Source organism: Harpia harpyja, chromosome 6, assembly GCF_026419915.1.
Source record: "Harpia harpyja isolate bHarHar1 chromosome 6, bHarHar1 primary haplotype, whole genome shotgun sequence".
Taxonomy (NCBI): domain Eukaryota; kingdom Metazoa; phylum Chordata; class Aves; order Accipitriformes; family Accipitridae; genus Harpia; species Harpia harpyja.
In genome coordinates, this window is record NC_068945.1 from 1,393,862 (window position 1) to 1,417,774 (window position 23,913).

A 23,913-nucleotide genomic window follows, 5' to 3' on the forward strand; every position below is an offset into this window, starting at 1 on the left:
AAATGTCCCTCTCTGAACACCTCAGTGTTGCTTTTCCAAAAACATGGATTAAGAAATGGTACTCTCCTGCACTTAAGCTCCGAGTAAATAGCATGAGAGCACACACGGAGAGAATACAAAATACAGCCGAGCTGGCCCTTTCCTTTAGAAGAGAATGGAAAAAGATAGGGGTCACAGTCACCTTTTTAATGAAATAGGACTCTTCTCGGAAGCATGGGATATGGTTTCATCTCCCGTTTCAGCTCCCTCCTTCCCTGTGAACTGAAAGGGGTTCAGTCTCACACTTTCCTCTTGCCTAAATGAAGGGAAGTGCCTAAATGACAGGCAGGATTTGGATGAGGACACTGTCTGCTCTGCTCGTTGAAATGGCGAGATGATGAATGGATGAAGATGCATAGCCCAGCAAGGCAGAGGTGGCTAGAGAGCTAAGTTAGAGGTGGGGAAACTGGAAGTATGGCCCAGTGCTTGTGGTGCTCACTTAGGGGAAGAATCCCGAGTTTCTCATCATAGTGTTTTGTCTGCGGCTTGTTCAAAATCCCCTTGGTAAAACTCTGAGGAAACCAGCACCTTTTACAGGGAGCTGAACCCTGCCTGGATGTGTTCAGCCGCATTTGAGACTTCCAGAGGACTTGAGCAGAGAAACATTTAGGGTACATCTCTGGCCTGCAATGCAGTACTCCACAGAAATACCTGAACCAGTGGTGAGGAAAACAGTCGGCAGGGTTGAAAGCGTGATGGTGTTGCTACACTGACGCAGACAAGAGTCAGGGCTGGTTGACACCAACACGGCACCTTCTTCATACAGGCATGTTGTGTGCCAAATAGACAGATCTCACACAGTGCTGTGCTAATAAACGTATGGGCCTGTTTGCAACTAAGTTAGACATCGTGATGTGGCGCTGCATTAAGCAGTTCTGTAAAGACAATTGCAAGCGATCACCTTAATCAGCTGGTGTCAATCACTGTCAGTGTCCTTCAGATTTTCTGGAGGTCTTCAGGTGCTTAAAGATGCTATTACGACACCTGGTTTTGATGGATCAGTCAGCTGGGTACTATTGAAACCGTCCGATGACACTGTTCTGGACTTTGAATGGCTTTTAGCTGCTTTGTTTGTACTTCGGTCTGGAAAATGTCGGCAGAACACGAATGTGGAGCTGTGCAGTTAATGGTTTGAGATAGAAAAAAGCAGATTGTTCCACCACCTTCCCTTTATAAGCCTAGTATTACCATCAGGAGTTTCCTTCTCGTAAAGTTTATTACAGGCTTATTAAGCAGCGCTTGCTCTTGCAGCAGGTCGTGCCATGCGAATGATCGTAGGCGCTCACATGACGCATTTCTTCCTCTGAGCCTTGGATAACCGGGACGGTTGCTAGACCCGCACCTCCCGCTGCCCGCCCCCGGGCTGTGGGCGCTGTGCCGTGTCCCGCTGCCCCTCCGTGACTGGAAGCAGCCGCAGATCCCGGCCGCTGCCTGCCTTCCTTGTCTGAAGACCGACAGGGCGCGTTCCGGCGTTACCGCAACCCGGCTGCCCAGGGCCCGGCGGGCCCCATTTCCCGGCGGACGGCTCTGGGTGGGCTGGCTGGTGCGGGACGGGCCCGGCGGGCCCGATTCCCTCGGCGGCAGGCAGAAGCAGGGCGGAGGGCCGGGGCCGGGGGGACCGTGAGGGGCCTCGGGGCCGCGGCCCCGCGCCCTCCCTCTGCCGGGGGCAGCGAGAAGAGGCGGGACCTCATTTGCATCTGCCCTTGGGTTGGCTGGGGCGGCCTTGGGCCACCGGGGCGCGGCGAGCGGCAGCGCAGGATTGGCTGCTGCGCGGGGCGGGCGGCGCTGGGCGCGGCCGCCGTGGAAACCGCAGCGACGGCCCCGCCGCCGGCGCCTCAGTCGCTCGGCGGCGGCGGGAGGGCGAGCCGGGCCCGCCGCGGCGCCGGTCCTCGCCCGCCGGTTGACGATGCTGGACCGCGAGCGCGGCTGGAGCGTCTCGTTCGCCGGCTGCGGCTTCCTGGGCGTCTACCACATCGGCGCCGCCACCTGCCTGCAGGAGCGCGCCCCTCACGTCATCCGCGACGCCCGGCACATCTACGGCGCCTCCGCCGGGGCCCTCGCCGGCGCCATGCTCGTCGGAGGCGGCTCTCTGGGTCAGCGTCTCCCTCCTCCTGCCCCGGCGGCGGCGGCGGGGGGGCCGGCGGGCTGAGGGGAGGCGAGGCGGGGCCGGCGGGAAGGGGCAGGTGTGCCGGGCCGGCTGCCGTTGCGGCTGCGGGCCCGGCCCCGGGGAGCGCCTCGGCGCCAGCCGCGGAGGTCGGCGGGGCCGGGCTGGCTCTTTTTCTCTCTTTCTCGTTTTGCTACCCCTTCTAGGAAGTTAAATCCGAACGGGTTATGTGGCCCTGTGGGTGCCGGGCCGTCTGTTTTTGGGTTGGTTTTTTTTTTTTTTCGTGTTCCCGTACGTCCCATCCCGTGCACATCTTACCTCCCGGCGAAACACACAAAAAATTGTGTGTTTCCTTGCGGGCGGGGGAAGAGGCAGGTGGTAAAGTTAGCGTGTCTTCACCTTGGGTGGGTATTTAGCAACCTCCCGGGCTCAAGAAATGGTCTTGGCGATGCCTCAGTCGATTTCAACACCTGGGTAGTGAAACGGTCGGCCTGGACCTCCCCCAGGGACAGGGACAGGGACAGGGACGTGTGTCCGGCCGAGGAGCTCTGTTCCTCCCGGCCTCGGCGTTGCAAATACGGGGTTGCTGAGAGCTGCTCTTACCTTTGCGAAAAGCAGAGGAATTAAGAACTGTCGGGAGAGCGGGAGGCAGCTCAATCCTGACACCCTTTAAAGCAAAGAGGCTGGCTCTGTCGTTAGCTTGAAACGAAATATTGGCACTGTACTGGGAAATAATGCATCTCTTCTCTCGTTACGTTTGCACATGAAGTTTCAGTTAGCTTTAACTTGCTTCCTCTAAAGCTTCTCCTTTCTTGGGGTAAGGCTAAGAGAGTTAAGGTCAGGGCTTAGGTTAGCTTTAACATGCTTTTCCTCTTTAATCTGTGCACAGTATATATTGCATAGGTCACTTAGGTGTATGATTAGAAACAGTGGATTGATTAAAATCACTGATTTTAATTGTGATTTAAGTAATAGAGTTAATCTTGTTTTGTATTTATACCGGATAAGGATGTTAGCTTGCAACTAAATATAGTCTCTTTTGTGAAATAAATGCTTATTTCTAGCAGTAGGAAAAGTATACCTTGCTTTTACCTATTTAGGGCTCACGAGAACCCAAATATACACTTATCTAGTGAATTAGACGTGCTAGACATTAAAGCAAGCTTGACACAAGTAAAATCAAGGTGTTTAAGATAGTGACTGGAATGCAGTTAAAAAGGTGTATGAAATATCTGGAAAACTGATAATGTTTTCCTTTTAAACCAAAGAAATCCACTGAATAAAAGCTCGTCTGTTTCATGACTCAACACTGATTGTTTTTGTTAACAGTACCCTTAACAGGTTTACAACTAGGAAGTTTTTTGTAAATTCATATTTCATCTTATTTATAGATGGAGAAAAACAATGAGTTATTTTGAATTTGGAGAGGGTTTGGGTTTTGCTTTTAAATTTCTGAGGGAACAATTTACTGAATTAAAAAAACAGAAGTTCTTTGTACATGCGAGAGAGTGATGCTGTGGAATGCTTGTCCCTACCGCTTAGCCACTGATCTCTATCAATCACATATGCTTAATTTCTTCAAAGCTTTAGCAATAAACTTGTGCTACTTAAACTTTTTAGTTTAATTTTGCTGTAATGTCCTAACATAACACACTTGAGTTGTTATGAGCCTAATACCAGCTTTTAAAACAAAATATATTTATCCACAATAACTATTTATTTTTAGAACGTATCCAGTCTTAAGTCATTGTAAATGATTTAAGAGGGAAGCTGCTTTAAATATTTGAAGTGCTCTTAAGGACAAAAAATGTATATCGTTTACCTGAAAGTACATGTTATTAACAGCTTTTGAAATTTTTAGCATTTTAATAATTGAGACTTGCAGACTTCAAATTATTCCCTTGTCTTTCCCTTCTCATATGCCAACTGAGATTTTTGCTTTTCTCTAAGTAATAGAATAGCTAGTCTGTGTGCGATGACTGCCTGCTTCATGGGCAAGTGTATTTCTTCTGGAAACTTTTTAAAAAAAAAAAAAGCCACTTGGGAATGTTGGAAGATAATTCAAAACCAGCCACATTCTAAAGTCTGTGAATCATTGTAAATTTGTCAAACTAAGAAGGTATTCCCATGTTAATTCTATATCTTTTTAGCTGATAATTTTTTGTGAGTTTGTGTGAAAGCAGAGGATTGTAAATAAGCTCTAAAAAAACCACTGTGTGGTATAATAATTTGATATATTTCATCAGTTTGTATTGTACACCTCCCTCACATTGATGTACTTTAATATGCAGTATTTGTTATTTCTGCAGTTGTGGTTATAAGTCCCACGTGGTTTCACTGTGGGAAGACAGAGCCAGACTCTTCTCAGAGATGGGTAGTTGAAGGATGAGAGGCGGCAAACACAACCTAGAACATGGCAAATTCTGATTAGGCATAAGGAAAAGAAAATTACCTTGAGGGTGGTAAAATACTGGAACAGGTGCCCGGAGAGGTTGTGGGATCTCCATCCTTGGAGGTGTTCAAGACTTGACTGGACCCAGCCCTGAATTAGTACGCTTGTTGGCTCACATAAAACTCTGTATATGTATGAACAGGGTTTTTGACTAAAATTGACATGCATATTTCATCTCATCTTACAGGTTTGAAGCCAGATGTTTTAAGTAAACGGTTTTCTTTGTGCTTCATGTTGCCCGTTGGATAGGCAAACAGAGAGTCCATAGAATTTCAGGTTTGAATAAATGTAAACATTAGCCATTGAATGGAAAAAGAAGTGTGCTTTTCCAGACTGAGGAAGAAGTTTCCTTCATTGAATTTGGGGAAAGGTAGAGAGAGAAGCTTAGAGGTGACTGTTCTTCTGAGGATGAAGTGCATTCATCTCCTGGAACTGTTAAGGTGCACTACTCTTGTTACATCTTCCCCATGGATGTCTTGGAGATCTGGTATTTCGTTGGCAATGTGATCATCCATTCTAGTGTGGCATGAAAGAGAACAGGTTTGGTGGGGGCTGTAAATATGATGTCAGATTTTACTCTGTGGGAAACAAATTAATAGTTATTTAACTATTAAAACTAGGAATATAGAAATATAACTAGGAATATAGAAATATAACTAGGAACAGTTCACATTTAATAGGAGCATTAATTTCTTTAGCTCTCTTGTGTTTCAAAAAATAAAACAGATGTACCAAGGTCTGCCTAAAATCCCAGTCTGACTTGAGCTCTAGCCCTCTGTCCCTTCCTGAGAAGATCCCATTTTGGAATACACCAGCCTAAGAGGTAACTGTATTTTAGTCCTGTTGGGGAAAGGAGGGAGAAGGAAAAGAAGTTGGAATACTTTGAAGTCTGTTGAATTAATAATGAACAGCTTTTTAAATTTTCAGTGTTTTAATACCACATACTCTTGGGTAGACACAACATTTTTTTTTTTTTTTCCCCTCAGGAGCCCTTCTTGTATTTAAAATAGCTTACAATAACTTAAATATGTAAACTTGTTTTTTTTCTCCCCCCCCCCACTACCTCAAACGTAGAAATTCTTGTGTGTGGAAGAGATGGGTAAATGGAAATCAGATTTCATTTTGATGGGTATTTATTTTCTGAAAAGAAGTTGAAATGAGAGGAGTTAAAATCTAAACTTTTGGAGGTCATCGGTTTTGCAGCCCTTTAGTAGGTTATGTAAAGTGAGCTGATACTTGTCTGACATTTTTTACAGTGAGAGGTGAATAATCGCAACACAAAGGTTAGTAGAGGGCACTGGTTTACTTTGTTTTTACTGCAGAAACAGGGCTGCAGTGCAAATGAGTGAAGATGTTACCATGCTTCAAACTTAAGTAACAGCTTGAGCTTCAATTTGACAGGATGCTAGCTAGAAAAACAGGGTCAAGACCTGGCAGAGAAGTGAGAAGATGTGTATTTGCTTGCTCATGTGTCCATGCACCCAGTGCTCTTTGTCTGTTTTTTAGGACAAGCAATTTTCTTGCTTGGTGCATAAGTGTTTGAAAATGTACTTATTTTGCAAAAGGAAATCAATGCATGCACTAACACTGCTGTTCCTGGACAGAGTCCTGGTAGTTCAGTATCTCAGACTCCTGCAGTGTGCCTGATTTCTCTCTCTTTAGAAACTTCAGAAGATTGAACGTTGCTAAATTAGCTTATTAAAAAAAAGAGAGGTGGTAATTTATATCTGAGTGCATGAAGAATAGAACTGCTAAAACTGTCTATGTAACTCCTTTTGGAAATAACTTCTTCACTTGACAGAATGTGACTTGTGCCATTTTTTTAATTGCATGTAAAATGTGTTTTACTAACATAAGCATATATTTGACCATGAACAGTGAGCTGTGTCTAAATTGTTTGCCATCTTCTGGGGTGGGAGGTGAGGTCAGACTACTGGTATCGGTGAATTCATGGCCCAAGGCTTCACTCTGCAAGGATGGAATGAAAAAATTGTAGTAGTAAAAATGGAGTATGTCTGATACCTCAGATGTTCAAGAGAGTATCTCTCAAAATATAGACTCTTGGCTTACTGTGTTAAGAATGAGAAAGGTTTAGGTATTGCTATTTGAGGGGGAAAAAATAATATTGTAGAAAGATAATTTTTTGGAAATTAATCTGAACTCAAAGGCTTAAGCAGAGTTGTTTCCAGTGCAGTGCTCACATTTAACTTGGTAAGTTGAATCCTATCTATTCTAGACAGAGTCTGTGTAAGTTAAAATATGCAAGTTCTGAAAATACTTCTGGATGACCTTGTAGCATATCACTCAGGTTAATAACCTGTTACTTTGACCTTCCTTCCCACCCCGGTTCCTCCACCAAGTTGACGAGCTTATCAGGCAATTTTCCCAAAGTATGCTTTGAAGAAACACGACATTAAAAATTCAAACAAAACATTGCAGGTGGATGAGCTGCTGTTCTTACTATGACTAGGTGTGTGGTTGTTAAAATTATTTTAGTGCTCTTTGGGAACAGTTGTGTCTTCTGCAGTGGTTTGATCTAGTTCCCAAATGCTGATTTAATGTGAGAAAAAATTGTTATGTGTCTGTTACATATTGGTAAAAGTGCACCTATTTAGGTGGAGACCTGTGTGAGAGATGTTACAGGTCTCCTCCACGTTCCTTACCCCCTGCTTTAAAAACTTTCCCCTGAAATGCATTACAATAAGTTCACATTTAACGTTCCCTTTATTGTGTTTATATATAAATGAAGATAAATGGTGCCCCGAAACCTTAAGTTTGGTTAAAGTCCAACAAGTGTTACTAGCTGTGGTGAACCCAGGTGCTCTGCTTCCTCAGCAGGCAAACTGTGGACCTTAAATCTGTGCATCATACGCTGTAGGTTTTTATGGATGTTGCATGAGGAGTAAGTCCATGTATACATGCTTACAGAAGGTCACTCATCTTTTTTTTTTCTTAAATAATGTGTTTCTGGAATGAATAATTCCTAACAGAAGCATCTTATACGGGTATTTTACACCTATGGTCTATGTATAAATAACATATGAGGAACTTGGCACCTGAGTATTCACCAGGAGTTCTATTTGAAAGTCTGAAGTGACTTTTTTTTTTCCTCAGAAAACTCCTAAACTCTGTTAAACACTAGTGGACAGTTATTTTATCTGTTAAAAAACTCTTGAATTGTCATGCTAGGAATCAGAGAGAAAAGTTGGAGCTCTAGACATGCTTTATTACTGGAAGTGCATTTTTTTGTTTTTTGACATATCTTCTGTTCTTAAATTCGTTTTATTTTCAGCTCAGGCTTGTGCAGATGTTCTGGCATTAGCCAAAGAAGCTAGAAAGCGAAATCTTGGTCCTCTTCATCCTTCCTTTAATGTGATAAAGATAATAAGAGATGGACTGATGAGAAATCTTCCAGAAAACACTCACCAGTTGTCATCAGGCAGACTATGTATTTCACTAACCAGAGTATCAGATGGTAAAAATGCATTGATATCTAATTTTAACTCTAAAGAAGAAGTTATCCAGGTATGTTTATTTTTGGCAACTTTTAAAAGTTTCTATAATCTTAAGTCCATTTAACATCATCCATTGGATTTCCATTTTAAACATTTTAGGATATTGTGACTTTGACAGTATTTTAAAGATTAACTCAAGCTTCATTACACTAAATTCACTTACTAGTTTTCCCAGTCAATGTATCTGCGAACTGTTTTAGTGAGTAGGTGCGAGGGACCAATCTTAAAAAGGATAAATGCCTTTAAAGTGCAGTGTATCTAATAAAACTGTATCCTTCATGAATAAGATTTTTTTTTTTAAGGTCGTTCTTACAAAAGGGGTGATCAAAAATAGCTTTTTCAAATTCTTAATACCAGTTACAAAGCTAGTTTAATATGATCCCAGACTGTTGATATTTGAGACCCTGGTTAGTTACTTTGATTACTCAGAAAATGTATAGCTTGAGTGAATGATCATGAACTTTTCCTTGCTAATTAGCATTTCTAGAAATGGTCTTTTAGTGAGTCTTATAATTTTTTTAGATGGAGTGTGGTTACATTCTAAAGAAGAAATGTGGAAAATCTTAATCCTGTTTCAAATAATGCTTGATAATACCTTTTTTTTTTCCTCCCCCCTTTCTTTTTATTCAGGTGTACTTACTGGGGGTTTTTTTTGGTTGCTTGCTCAGTTGTTTTTGCTAACATCTAAATAAATAAAGATAAATGATAATTTCAATAATAGAACAGTTACCATTTAATTTACATGGTCTCATTTTCCTACAGGCTTTGATCTGTAGTTCATTTGTCCCTATTTATTGTGGCCTAATTCCACCATCATTTAGAGGTGTGGTAAGTATTGTTAAGACCTAAAAATAGATCTAGCTATTCTGAAAATATTACGAGACAATGTATATGTTTTTTTCAGTTATCCTACTGTAAAATAAATACCTTCATCATAGCTTCTAGTACTGTAGCTGTTTGTTACAACTTTTCAAAAAAGCAAGGAAACACTAAATGTGTGGAAGACCTGTTATGTATATGTCTTCTCCACCCTGCAAAACACATACATGCTCTCTCTTCGCCCCCCCAGATTTCTTGCTTGCTGATGCAGTAATTAAAAGAGGGTATTCTAAGTTAGCAAGTATTTAACTTAAGGGTAAAGTGCTCATTCATCTGCACAAATTTATAGGAAGGGTCATTTATACTTGTTTGTTTAAAAAAAAAAAAATCTTGTAAGATAGTTTCTTGTATATCTTTGTGTTCTTGCTGTAGGTAGATCTGCCTTAAAACTGGATTAAAGTTCTGTGTTCAGTTAGATATAAACAAAACTTTTTAATGTCTTCTGCCGTTTGTATTCAGCATAAGAAAGGTTGCTTTTTAAAGATAAAGTGTCAGTATATTAGTCTGTTCTATTACTTCACAGTAACTGTTGGTTACAAAACCTCTTAATACTTCATGGCTATACTGGGTTTTCTAAAATCCCCCATTAAAGGGGCAACAACTGCAGAAAAGTTAATATAAATTGCTGTAGGTGTTTTGATTAACAGGTCTGGAAGCAGACATGCATTTCAAATCAAGGCAGTGACATTCATGGCTTTTTGTTGTAGTATTGTATTAGCTTGCATTTGCTTTCCTTCCAACTTTGGTGCTCCTTACACAAGGAGATGGGAAGAATATGGAAAGAAAACTCAAAACATCTTTAACAGTGGTTGATTACAGACTGTTCTCAAGGCAATCTGGAAGTGCTAAAAGGTCAAGGAAAGACATGAAATGTATTTTCTTCATGCTGAAATTTAAGCAAAAGTGATTAGAACTGTATAGGGATTTTTCTTTATCTGTACTTCTAAACCTTGTACGTCTCCTTAAACTCTTCCAGATTAAAGGTGTTATGAAAACAGGATGTTGGACTGAATCCAGGGTTTAGGTGGATCCAGGCTAATCTGGCTGTTCAGTTCTTGTCACCAGCAACAATGTTATTTTAAAAGGCTTAGTTCAGAGTACAAAAACATATGAGTGATGCTTCCTTTGGTCCTATTTTGAGGGAAGGAATCATTGTATCCTTTTGATCTTGCCAATTATTTTGATACGATTTTAACACTTAGGAAGCATTTTTGATGTAACTTGGTGAGAATACCACAGTTGCACATGCTTGGCGTGACTCCTGTAAGGTTTAACACAGTAGAATGTCAAGTGTGTAAACTTTGTAGCGTCTTGCTGTTTACTGGCTTGGTGCGTCATGCATGTGTACTTTAAAACAAAGACTTAAGGATAACTTTCAATAGGTATATCTAACAGCTGTGAAACTTTTGGGTGTGGTGGGTTTTGTTTGGGTTTTTTTAGCCCTTTCAAACACATCCATGATTTTAGATTAAAAACTTACTAGGGGGAACAGACAGGCAGAAACTCCAAATAATTAAAACCATTTACCTCTGTAGAACAGTGACCCAGATGTGTACTTCCACCTTTTAATAATTTCATGAGAAGGCTGCATGCTATGGCTCCTCCTTTGCCAAACCTGTAGTATTGTACTTGAAACTTCCACAAAGGACTTGGTGATTGCATTATGCACCTATAGGAAGTTTGTCAGTATCTGCATGCTGCTGGGTCTAAAGAGTGCCCAAGAAAGCTGACAGGCAGGAGCAGGCTGCTGTAGAAGAGTACGTTGGATAAATTGCTCTGAGCTGTCCTTTTCCTAATTCCTAGTTTGTTTCTCAGAATGGTCGGGGAGTGAGTGTGAAGACAGATGAAATTGGTAATCCAGGTTGCTCGTGGTCAAAGCACCTGCTCTGTTACCTTTACATTTTACAAGGACCTACAGTTTATGTCTGTTGCCTAGCTAGGAAGAAGGAAAATGCAGCCACTAAACCAGCAAAGCTGGTAACGTGGAGTGGTCTTCTGCCGCTGTCAGAACAAACTGGCTACAATTGGTCCTGCTGGAAAGATGGCTCTTGCGAGTGACTGGAGGAGTTGTCTTTGGCCATAGCAGCTGCTGCACTATAGATTAGTTACCCTGATATAGAACTCTTCAGTTCTTGGATTTTAAAACGTGTGAGGTGATGATGCACTAAAACTGCAGAAATGAGCAACTCAACATGAAGGAGACAAAAGTGCAACCTGGAACAGCTTCTAAACTTGCACTCAAAGCAGAAGAGATAATCCATGACTGTTGGCAAGGCTTCTGAAGCATTATCCATTTTACTTGCAGTTTCTTTATGTCCAAATATTTTTGACACTTTATATCAAATTCTAATTACTAAGACTAATTTTAAGTTACTGTTATTCTAACTGAATGGTTTAGTATCATGGAACTTGAGCTTTGAAGTGTAGAGCTATTCTTTTACTCGTATTCTTTCTAAAGTACCCTGGTAGTTCTTTGGTTGGTGCTCGCCTTTGAGGAAGAAGACAGCTGCACTACTTTTTCTCTGCATGTTGTGTAGGATTATGATCTTTAAAATGGACTTGCTCTTTCTTAAACATACAGAAAAATCCCAAATAGAATACTCTTAGGCTGTCTATGGAACAATAGGTAGGAATGCTTTTTAACTGGCATTAGAGGACAGAGTATGCTACTCAAAATGTTTAGCCTGGGAGCATAGGCAGAGACTGTTCTGTTACAGTCTTAAATGCTATTTAATTCTTGCATGGGAAATCTGCTAGTTAGAAATTTTCAGCCTTTGAAACTTCTTCTTTCTGTTAATTTTTGTAGCGCTATGTGGATGGAGGAATCAGTGACAACTTACCTCACTATGAATCTAAGAATACCATTACAATTTCGCCTTTCGCTGGAGAGTGTGATATCTGTCCAAAAGGGAATTCTGCCAACTTTCATGAAATGATTGTGACTAACACCAGCATTCAGCTTAGTTTGGGGAATCTTTATCGTTTAACACAAGCGCTCTTTCCACCAGAACCTAAGGTAACTCACTGCCTTGATGTGGTTACTAAAACATCTTTCCATATAAAAGCCTTGCTTTTGCAGAAAGCTACAGTAATCTTAGCATTTCATCTAGTCATTTAAACCTTTCTGGTGACATTTCTCTTCTTGTTTCTATTTTTTTCATACTTTGTCTTCATTCTCCTTATTTTCAGTCTCTCTCAGACTAAAAATGCATGTCCTGCTATTGGCTTTCAGTATTTATTTGGGAAGTAGCACAGGATTCTGTCATAAAATCAACATTGGTAAATTAATAACTGTCAGTTTGTAGTCCTTTCATGCTTACCTGCTAGCCAGGTGCTTCAGAACTTAGCAGAAGTTCTAAAGCTTCATGGTTTTGTAAGGTTCTCAATCAATACTTCATGCAGGCAAGTTGCCTTTAAACTTCAAGTGCTGTTAATTGCAGATCTGATGAGGGAAATGCTCTTGAATTGCTGTTGTGGAAGCTGAAAAAATGAAAACAGACTTTGACAATTGGCTTGGGATATATTACAGAGGAGAAGTAATGTTCCTGACTGCTATAGATATATTTTTTTAATTGGAGGCTTTTTGACCGCTTGAAGAAAAATGTTAAATTCTACTTATGTAGGCTTTAATTTTTATTTTTTTTTTTTATCTAGGACTACTGTGTAGGTGAGCTGGTGTTGCATCTGGTGAAAGATATTTTCATATGGAAGACTAAGTCTGAGTTTGAGCATGAGAATTGCACAGCTTACTTTTCATAGTTTCGGGAAGTGGGAAGCACTGGGAGGGAAGAAGGGGAATTGGCAGACTCCAAGCCACTCTCGTTCATTGTTGCTTGCATCTGCTGAAAGGCTAGTCAAAGAAACAAAAGGGGAGGAAATTCTTGCAAACTGTTAGAGTGCTGTCCTTTTAGGTGAACAATTCAATGCATCTGTAATAGCTAAAAGATAAGTTCATGTACACGTGATCGTGTATGCATCATCACAGTAGGCATATTAACCCAAACCTGTTGAATTATAGCAATTGTTAACGTAAATTTTTCTTACAAGAATGGAGGGTGGATAGAAGTGGCTTTTCGTTCTGGAAACTGTTGATCTTAAGTTGAATCTCCTTTTATTTGTCTGACTCATTTACCCTATGCTTGCAGGTACTAGGAGAGATCTGTGAGCAAGGATATTCAGATGCTCTTAAATTCTTGAAAGAGAATGGTATGTTACACTTGGCAATAATTATTGATGATGTGGTCTTAACCTGAGTTAAAAAAAAAAGATGAGGGAGGGGGTTGTATGTAGCTAAGAAGGGGCTAGGTCTTTGAGTTTTTTGAAGGGATCATGGTAGGTTTAGTTCTCATAGAAATCACATAGTTGTAGTAACTATTCACCTGAGGTAAGTTGTGGTGCCACACAGAAATTGAACTTTAGGGTTTCTGTCAAATTTGCGTGAAGTGAATGTTAAGGTATTGTTAAGTGAAATTACCAAATAATTCCAATTCTAGGGAAATCATATTATTAGTTTCTTTTGTGTTAATCGTGAAGGATAGGAATAGCCTATTGTTTCCTACTCCTGTGAAACCTGTATCTTCTTATCTCCTCTCTGCTATCATCCAAGTGAATTTCTAGATAAAGCCTTATAGTCCAGAACTGGGAGCTGGCTAACAACAATATAAACTCAGTCACAGACAAATCCTTAGTCTGTATTGTGAAAGATTTTAGAAGACTACTTGTAATGTAGCAGTTGTTGGGACCCAGATAAGTTTAGGAAGAAGAATTGAAAGTTGCTCTGCTCTACTCCTAGAATTCTAGTAACATATTTTATATAAATAAATGTTATTGCTCTGCACACTTTGAGACAAATGAGTTAACAATAGTAACTTGGTATTAGCATGAAGTTAACCATCTGTTAAATATGCCTAGCCCCTGTAGTCTTTGGATGCAGAAGCAAATTGGTACTGGGTTGGATTAGAGGAATGGAAACTGAAATGTGATGTTTGCACTAATACAGGTAGTACCAGCTGCAGTATTGTAATGCAGTCATATATGGATGTGCTCACTGCTTATACCCTGTGGTAACTAAACATTAAATATTCACGTTTTCTTGGAACAATTTTCTTCACTGTGAAAGAATGTCACGGTTCTGCTTAAGAGTTTGATTTTTTCTAGTGATGTTATTAAATATTTGAGAGTCCTGCTTTATACCTTTTACCAAGTGATTAAAAGCACAAGCTATATAAAGAGCCTGTAATTTGTGGGTGTCCGTACTAAGATGGGTTCTGTTGCTGTACTGCACCCACAAGTTTCCTGTGTGCATGTTTCCATCTCTGACACTAGTATCTGAGATTCTTTGCAGCTCTTCCTTAGTGCCTGTCCCCCACATCCTCTGTGTATTGCACTATTGTCCTCCTTTTTCACACTACTGATCCTGTGATCATCTTTGTTCTTATTCTGTCACAGGTTTGTCTTGCTTAAAGCTTAATCAGTCATAATTATAACCTTTCTAAACTCATTCATGATGCATCTCCTTTCTTGTTAAGTTATTTCAACTGTAGGAGTTAATTTTTTTTTTCCCCCTTCTGTAACCCTTCAGATAACTTTTCTGCTAAATTCACTGTATATTCTTTTGACATTTGTCTTTTAGGAGTAATTGTAAGTAGGATACAGATTCTGTTATAGGTATGGATCCTAGTCAAATTTGGTAGTCTTTATATATAAATAACTTTGTAAAGATTTTCTGGAAACTGAATATAAATACCCTCCTTGTATTTTTTCACTTTCTGCTCATTATCTAGTGCTTGTTTCTAAGGTAATTATCAGTGCTATTTCTTAATTGGCACCAGTTTTGCAAGGCAACCAATGTTGATTTAGATCTGTACTTTGTATGTATCTTAAAACAATACCCTGCTTGCTTTCCTTCTCCACCCTGTTGCAACAATGCCTCAAAGCACTCATGTGATACTTGCCATGTCAAATTTCCCAAATGTCTGATGTGGTGTAGGTGTTTTCTTTCAAGTAAATATAAATCAGTTTTCCTCCTCTCCTTTAAATCATTTGCTCTCTCTCTCTCTTCTTTAAATCACTTGCTTTCTTGCTGGGAAACAACTTTGGTAAATGACTGTATGTTTCCAGTGCAGTTTCAGTTAATTGTTTACTTTTTCTTTTTCTTCAGAGCCTGTTTTAAAGTAAGACCTAAACCTTCAAAAGAGTATTCATCAGTGTGATTAAACATTTGTGGGATTATAAGAGCAAGTGTATTTGACATGGGGTAGATAATGTTTCCTCAGGATAGGCCTTTGTACAGATACAGAGACTACAGGTACTGTACAGGTACTCTGAAGACCCGTGGAACAAGCCTAAGTGGAAGCTCTTGACTCTTCCAGGTATTCTGAATGACTCAATCTATATCCACTTGTCCTTCACAAAAAGAAATCCTCATGAGGTTGCGCAACATGTTGACCATATGAAGAAAAAAAAAAAGACAGAAAATAACACAATAGAAACTTTGAAAATGGAAGTACTTAATGACCAGCTGAAGCAAAATCCATGGCCTTTGGAGAAGAGCATATTTGAGAGTCTACCTCCTAGACTTCGTAAAGGTACATTCTTCAGACTGTTTCCTGTAACTTTGAATGGCAAACTTTGATTTATTTTTTCCCCTGCTTACTCTTACAATTTGCCTAAGATGCTTTCTATTTAATCTTATAACTGCCTGTGAAATTAGAGACTATCTCAACCTGAAAAAGTTCTTTAAATACTTATTAAATGTGAACATGTACATTTTGATTTAGCTACAGAAATAAGATTGAAGCAGGAGGAAGGAGCTGCTTTCAACACTGCAGAGTCGTGAATTGAATTCTCATTTGGTTTTGGATAAACTTTGTATGTGCACAGTATTTTTGTAAGCATATATTTCACACCAAAGTTGAACCTCAAATCCAAACACTGGTTATCCCCATCTTATTTTTAAAACAGACTTCTGTAGACTTCTAATTCTCTCACTTTCCTGTCTTTTTAATAAGCTGTTAATAGACCAAAACCACTTCTGATATTTCTTTAGTCTATAACTTTTACCTAGGTTTTTTTGTGGATGCTGATGGGTATTTTCAAGATCTGAAATTTGTGATCCCAGTGACCTAGGAGAACAAAATTTGAAGTGTGATATTTCTTACAACTATATGTAACAACTGGAATATGTGGAACTCTAGGATTTAAACAAACTCCTTAGAGTTACAGAGTTTCTAACAAGACAGGAATGTTATCTAAAACACATAAGTATTTTTGGAGAGGTGAACTTTACATCCTCTTATTATCTTATTATAAATTAATTCTTAGACTTATTGCTTAAAAGTTCTGGGTAATGCCTTTTGTCCCTGTGGTATGAGTCTGTGCTTCCCATATTTTAAAATAGCGTAGAGAAGGTTTATGGTAAGAGTGCCTTGAGATGAATTCTTTCATTTTCTATCTGAGCCTTATTCAGTAACACTTAATAATGTTGACTGAAGATTACCAAACTTTGAGCAAATTACTTAAACTGTTTCAAATAGTCTAACATCTTTTTCAAAAATAATTATTCTTAAGCACTGCAGGAAGCTTGTAAAGAACAGAATGGATTCTACGCTCAGTTCTCTAAACTCTTCCCAATGCGGGTGATATCCTATCTGATGCTACCATATACGCTACCAGTGGAGTCCGCTTACTCTGTTGCTTTACGGTAAGGAATTTTTAATGAACCATTTTAGAATTACTACACTTTTGGAAATTTACTTATTGAGAACTTATTCAGTGTTGTAGGTATTCTGGTACTCTAGAATTCAAGTGGTAACTGTCCAAAGACCATTATTTCTACCTACATAATGCATCTTCCTAAGGCCTCTATAGTCTAAGACTAGATAAATAAACATAATAAGATTTCTAAGCAATTTACTCTTATTACTAATAGCTGTCTTGTAATCGCTCGAAAGAAGCACCTTCAATTGTGTTTTCCAGGAGCACATTCTTTATTACTATCACTATATTCTGCAGTGATATTTGAACTCTATCCAGATAGTTCTTGTGCTTTAGCTTCTTTCTGAAGTCAGGAGTGAAGTCCAGTGTTTACTTACCATGTAAATTTTCTTACCAGGTTTGTTTAGGTTGACTGGAAGTTGTGCTCTTGAAACAGAGCTTAATCTTATAAGTTTTTCAATTCTCATGAAGGAGAAATTATGCTAAATGAATGCACCATGAACCCTAAGCTTTGTGCTTGCTTAAGAGAATTCCAGTCCTTGAACAGCAGATGTCATTACTATCTTTAGCAAATACTTGAAAAATCAAATTTTCTATAAATGGAACCATGCAGAACTCCAGTAAAATATTTCGTTTCTGTGCCACTTCATGTGGCACTTCTGTGCCATTTTTTGGTGGATGGGGAAGAAGCAAGTTTCAACAGAATTTTAATACGTTTTTTTTCCCCCTCATCTCCCTCCGGTGTAACTGACTTCTGTTAAGAGCATCATAAGGGAAAAAAAAAATACATTTGTGGCATTGTTCTGTTTCTGCCTTCTATTTGTTCTTCCATTGTGCTTTTCTTTTGTTCTTCCTTCCTCTCCCACCTAACTTCAAACTGACCAGAAAGTTCCCACCACACAGAACGAGGTCTCGGAGACAGGAATTTTTTGCAGGCTTCCTAAATGTTGGTCACGAGGTGTGGAATGCACATACTGGTCAGCCGCTCAGCATAGATCAGAGATGCAGTGGTCTGTGCTGCCCTTTGTCTTAGCTTATAGAAAAGCAATGAGTGGTATAAATGGAAATTTGAGAGGTTAGGAAGACCTGGAGACGTTGGTGGGGGAGTTAACTTGGGGAGAATGAAAGCTGTGTTATTTCGTTGGATGTTGGACATGGTAAGAATACAATGCAGATTGGATCTACTGCTTACGAAACAACAATTGTATTTTGGTTTTGATTGTAGGTTAGTAAACTGGTTTCCTGACATGCCTGCTGATGTTCGATGGATGCAAGAACAGCTTTGTCGGATTGCTGGTACAGTTTATTCCCAGGCTAAAAGCAAGCTGTTCTGTATGTCCAGGTAAAGTGGAGTGCTGCTGCATGCAAATGATGCATTTTTTAGAAATTCTCTCTTTTGTCAGAGCTTCAAGTACTACTAAGTTTCTCTCTTAAAACAGGATTTCGTAATTTTCTCAAAGGTAACACAAAACAGTTCTCGCCACCTCTAATCCTTAGCATTGTTTCTTAAGTATATTTTCTGGTGCTTCTTGTTATAACTGATCAATGACTGCTACATATTGTAGATGAAGAGGTGTTGCCTGTTGGTAGGCTTATGCTTTTTGGGGAGAAGGGTGGGTTATGGAGCAGACATTGGACTGAGAACAGAGACCTTGTTTCTTCTCTTCTCCACAGTAGCTGGAGCAATCAGGAAGAGGAGAAAAAGGTTGCTCAAGATGTTTTAAATCAGATGTAGCAGGTAGGAACTGGAAAACACTGGGAGAAAGACTAGATTCTTAGGAGTCTGGACAGGAAAGGTTGTAAGAGTTAAAATGTAGATGAATATGAAGGACAGTCTTGTAAGATAGTTGGAAAGAATTAAAATAAGACACATACGGAAAATTTTTAGGACCTTCTATTTCCGTGGAAGAGAAACCTCTATTCTAACCTGGTTGTAACTAGGTTCATTATGCTTCTCTTAGCAAACTGGTGTAAGACTTAGCCTTTCAGACTTTTTACTTCTGTTAAACTTTGTAGCACTATGTGTATGGAGGAATCGGTGACAACTCACCTCTCAGTATGAATCTAAGAATACCGTTACTTTTTGCTGGGGAGTGTAGTATTTGCCCAAGGAGCTCTGCAAACTTTCACAAAATGAATATGACCAATGTTCAGCTTAGACTTTCGTGCTAAAAAACGGACTTGTTGCTGAAGCCATGTCAGAATAGTGCTATAAGCAGAGAAACGTAGGCTCTCTCTGAGGTCCAAATGCTTATAAATATGAAGTCTCCTAAGATTTGGTCTGAAAAAGCATGAATCCACACTTCAGCAGAGTAGATAATTTCTGTTTTTCTGATGATTGTCTCAACTGCTGGAGTTGCTAGGTAGGAGGTAGAAGAAGGGAGAGAGAAATTAGCCCAAAAAGCTCTTAGGAGTGAACAGAATTCTTAAACGCTTCATAAAAGCTTCCAAGAGATAGCTGTAGCACTGGAGACTCCTAACTGCAGCAGTTATTTCAATTAAAGCATTGCCATTTTCTATATACAGCACATTTTTAAATTAAAATGAAAAATATGCTTTTATTTGAACCAAGATTTCTTGAGCTTTTGTCTTCCTGGTTTTAGTAATAAAGTTAGATAAGGAGCAAAATCAAGGATGCTCTTTTGTGCCCTGACAATGCTACACACTGACCCATCAGAAATGCAGGTTTGATATGTCTGAGAAGAACTGCTTGATCCTACTTCCTTATAAGAAGCTTTGCCAAGATCTGGATTGGCATCATGAAAGATCCGATTCATACGCTCCATCCCTTAGAAGACTAGTAGTCAAACTTACTGTTAAAGGTTCTGGCTTAATGGAAAACTTAATGAGGTTGAAGCTTGTGTTTCCTTCCCCCTTTGGAAGTATTAAATGGTGGCTCTAATATTAGGTTATAAAGATGTCTTCTTTTTACAATATTCAGTTTTATCCAGAATTCAGAAGCATTTAATTCCTGTGTACAAATAGCCTCTCTTCTCCCTTTCTGAAATCAGTTAAAGCCTTTTCTTGTAGAATACTAGTTGGCTTTTCAGGCCATCTCTCTGAGGAGAAATGTAGTTCTTGGTATATATTTGCTATTGTCCTACTATCATCTCTCCAGTTATTCGATACCACATGTAATCCATTGTCCTTTTTTCCTTCTTAATGATATTCTGACTCCTTTCCACAATAAATTTTGGTATAGTCACCTTCCTGCTTTTGGCCTTATTTAGCAGCTTCTTGATGTTGTTCGTATTCCAGCCTTACCAATCGTGAGGCTCTTCATCTGAAATGGGCATTTGGAAGGCCCAATATTACAAGACTGTCTCAGATCTAACTTCTCAGAGGGGTTGTTTGGTCATTGAGTCCTGATTAACCAGGAACATTGTTTCTCTTCTTTTGGAAAGAGCAAGCTCTTGGCCATAAAGCAGAACATGGTGGTCGGGTGGCTTTTGCTGTATGCTTTTATGATAACTTCAGGGTGATCAGCTCCCACTGAACTGTTTACACCGTCAAACGTCTTAAGTTTTCTGAAGCCTTCCTTTAAGTGGATTCCCTCTTCTGGTAGCTAGGTCCCAAGGCTCTGTGTGTAGAATCCTGCTTTGTATTCTACAGGTGACTGTGGGCTTGTGCCTTGTTTCAGCATCCGCCAAGACCTTACTGTTGCTTTTGCAGAAAGTACCCCCCCCCCCTTTTTTTTTACGCTCTTCCCCTTGTGTCATCAGATCTAGCTTCTGTTTTGGAATCAAACTTAAGTCTCATGAAAATTTGCACTGTTTACAGTTTGAAAATCCTTTTAGGAAACTTAACCTGCTGGATGGTATCTTCTAGTGCACCTAATCTTCAGGTATGGAAACTGGTGTTGAAGCATGCGTATGGCAAGTTGGGGTTTTTTTGTGTGTGAGTGGGGGGCATTATGTGTTGTTTTGGGTTTTTTCCCAAAAGCTCTGCAAGAGAGGAGGGAGAACTTAAAAGACAAAACTGGGTATTCTTGGTGACAACTTCAGTTTCCTGTTTCTCAGACTGGAAAAGACTAACCTGGTGATTCAGGTGCTGTTTTAGAGTGTAAAAAAGTTCTGTTCCAGCTGTTCAGGTTGGTGATAATTAGCTGGTTATCAAGTGGAATGCAGAGATGGCATTTGGGAAGTTGAACAACTGTATTTTCTACTCAACTTGTAAATGTTGAGGCTTTTCTTGTTAATGTTCAGTTAGTGTTGTGATTTGTAAATCAGCAAATATTCCAAGTGGATACCTGGGGGGAGATCAGGACTATTTAAGAGGTAATGTACAAACTTGGGTCTGCCCCTCTGAGCTCATCAGAAAGGTGTGACTTCTAATGTAACTGTTGTATAACTATTTCTGAGGACAACACGTAATGGTAGACTGCTCCTCTTTTAGATGTGATCATTTCAAGATCCTTTTCCTGTTGTCTCATACCCTAACTCACTAAATGCATTTAGAATTAACTATTTTCCTCTAGTGTTCTTCCTTGTATGAAGATTCCCTGTCAGACATCTGAACAGTAATAGAAACATCATTGAAACACTAATAATCTTTTTCTTTTTTTCTTTTTTTAAAACAGGAAGGACAATTATGCATCACTAAGAAAATGTCAAACTGTCCCATCTACTATGGAATTTCATTCTTCATACTGCCACCTTAAAATGCCTCACTCTTCTGCGGACCTTGAAACCCAGCTCTGGGAACCTTCATGCTTCATGCACTCAGCTATGAAAAATGCTTCTGCTAACATGCAGGAGCATTCAGACTTAAACTCCTATCCTAATTTTCTCCCAAATTCTGATGAGTCTGGGTTGGAAATAGATTTTGACTCTTCCTCAGAGACAAGTTTCCAAACTGCTCCAGAGTATTAATTTGGAAGTAGATTCCAAAGTTTCCAAAATTCCAATTTGGCAGACAAATTTAAATCCTAAAGGACTAAAGATCACTTTCTTTATCGCCAATAAGTCTTGGAAAATAATTTGTTTACAGCTTCCTGAAAAATCTGCCTTGGGAACTCTACTGTTTTAAGGATTATAAAAACAGTGGCTGCTACACTAAGTAACAGACTACAGTTCTGTCGAGGCACCACTCGATCGACTGTAGTAAGACTTGTAGTAAACAGTGTCTCTCTGGAAATAAATTTTTTTTAAAAATCTACTTTCCGCATAAAAATGTAAATTCTGTAAACAGATTGTTAGACAAACAAGCATTGATAACAAAAGCTTTTTAAAAGTATAATTTTTAACTGTATTATGTGTTAGGATTACTTTTATAGCACTTAAATGAAATTGGACTTTACTTCATAAAGGGAAACACACAAATGAGCTTTTTAGTGGCCTCCACTGTCTGTTTGCCTTATGTTTAAACATACTGTTGTGTTTATCGAAAAGTTGTCTGCACGAGATACTGTAGGAACAGTATTATTCTAGGTTGTTGTATGTATTCCACAGTTGATATTACTTCTCCTCTATGGCTCTTTTCCCCCTCCAAATGCTTCAAGGGAAAAAGACATAAGAAATGGGGCACATTCCCCTGAAGTGTAAACAGGTACAGTTTCAGTGATTTCAGAGGACTTTTTTTTTATACTTAATAAGGGCTTAATACTTGATTAAGTATTGAAAAGTAGGTAAAATAGTGACTGTGATTAGTAGCAAACAGTAATTTGAGAAGGTGTTAAACTTTACAGAAGGTGTTTACAAAAATCAACATATAGCAAGTAGTGAATGATGTTGAGGTCTTCTCTCTAATTGCTGCCCAATCAGTCTCGATTTTTTTCCCCTTCAACTTGAGAGATTTTTCTTCCCTTCTTTTGCTTCCCTCTTGCTAAAGGAGGGAAGAAAAAAGGGGTCCCTCCTGTCTCAGTGAGGTATGATAACCCAAAGGAAGTTTTCCAAGACTGATTGTTAGAAGCAGCAAATGTGTAAGACTTAGTGGAAGTGTCAATATCCAGGAGGCTGCGCAAAGGTTTCAAATAATGGGTTGAAAGTCTGCCAAATCCTGTCTGTATTGAACGACGAGTTTTTTAAAACACTTTCCGCTACAAAGGTTCTGCATAATTTTAATAAAGGCAACGCATTAGTGTATGAATACATCAGGAGAAGTAAGTAACTGTTAAGATTATCTACTCTTTTGGTATTTTGTTATCATGACTTGTACAATTTTTTTAAAAGAGAAGGAAATAACGATGGCTTTAAAGTTGAGTTTGCACATGTGTTTGGGTGCAGGCGTGTGACATTTGAGAGGTTCTCATTTGTGCAACTCTGGTGCAGCCCAGGGAAGAGACTATAGATGCTTACTGAGAGCGTCTTGTACAAGGAGAAGCAGTGATTAGGTTGCGATGCTCAGGAGAGGGAAGTTTGTGAGTGTGAACTGTGGTATCCAGAAGGCTGTCAAATAGCAAAATGTAGCATTTCTGAATTGGACCAGCCTTTAAGCAGTTTCTCAGCTCTGATTTCCCTAAGCTTGAAGTGCTGAATTTTACAACATTAAAATTGATTTTAGAATGGTGGGGGACAGGGGAGAAAGTGTCAAGCTATCCATTTCCATACCACAGAAGACTGGTGCTACTTTACTTCAACTCTCTTGTTTGTTTCTTCTGTGTATGTATCTTCAAATTTGCAAAGGTTGGAAATGTTACTCTCACTACAATTAAAAGATACAAGATCTGTTTTATATTGTCTTCATTTAAAATTTTAAAGTTTCTAGAATTTAATTTCATAATGTTCTGCAAAATGTTAGTTTTACCAGTAGGCGTTAGAATTTAAGCAGGAGTGCCGAGTTTTGCTTCCTGTGTACTGGAATAGTTCTACTGACTACGTTTAAATCAACCTTGACCAATTCTTCTGTTGTGCACAGCTCCAGTTTTGTCTCCTTTTTCTAAAATAAAAAGACAGTCTCTTCCACGTTTTCTAAGCTTTTTTTGAGTATAACTCAAATATTCAACGCGTTCATTTCATTGAACGTTTAAGATTTAACGGTTGCGAGGCGTCTTTTTTGGTTACTACTCTCGAGAGTCGCTTGTTCGTGCTGCAGCTGGACCTGAACGTCCCCCGGCCTTCCAAACCTACTTCCTCTGCAATCCATTAGTTCACAAATAACTTTGTGTACTTAAACAGAAGCAATTCCAAAACCGGAGGACGTTCCCAAACCACCCCTGTCCCCTCGCTTAGTTAAAACGCAGTAATTCAGCGCGGCGCAGGCACCAAGCG

At 39.5% G+C, this 23,913-nt stretch overlaps 1 protein-coding gene across 3 annotated transcripts; it reads left to right on the top strand.

The window, feature by feature from the left end:
• Window positions 1–1,909: 1,909 nt before the first annotated feature.
• Window positions 1,910–23,372, top strand: LOC128143009 (patatin-like phospholipase domain-containing protein 2). Of its 3 annotated transcripts, XM_052789826.1 has the most exons (10): window positions 1,910–2,132; window positions 7,888–8,120; window positions 8,873–8,938; window positions 11,796–12,005; window positions 13,135–13,195; window positions 15,361–15,576; window positions 16,559–16,691; window positions 17,931–18,047; window positions 20,503–20,549; window positions 21,285–21,516. In XM_052789826.1, exons 1-9 carry the CDS (start codon window positions 1,946–1,948, stop codon window positions 20,531–20,533), a joined length of 1,254 nt encoding a protein of 417 aa, XP_052645786.1. In that variant the 5' UTR covers window positions 1,910–1,945; the 3' UTR covers window positions 20,534–20,549; window positions 21,285–21,516. The 3 variants fall into 3 exon arrangements, with proteins under 3 accessions (XP_052645786.1, XP_052645784.1, XP_052645787.1); XM_052789824.1 differs by lacking the exon at window positions 20,503–20,549 and having other exon boundaries at window positions 21,285–23,372; XM_052789827.1 differs by lacking the exons at window positions 1,910–2,132; window positions 20,503–20,549 and adding an exon at window positions 2,685–5,418 and having other exon boundaries at window positions 21,285–23,372.
• The last annotated feature ends 541 nt before the right edge of the window (window positions 23,373–23,913 follow it).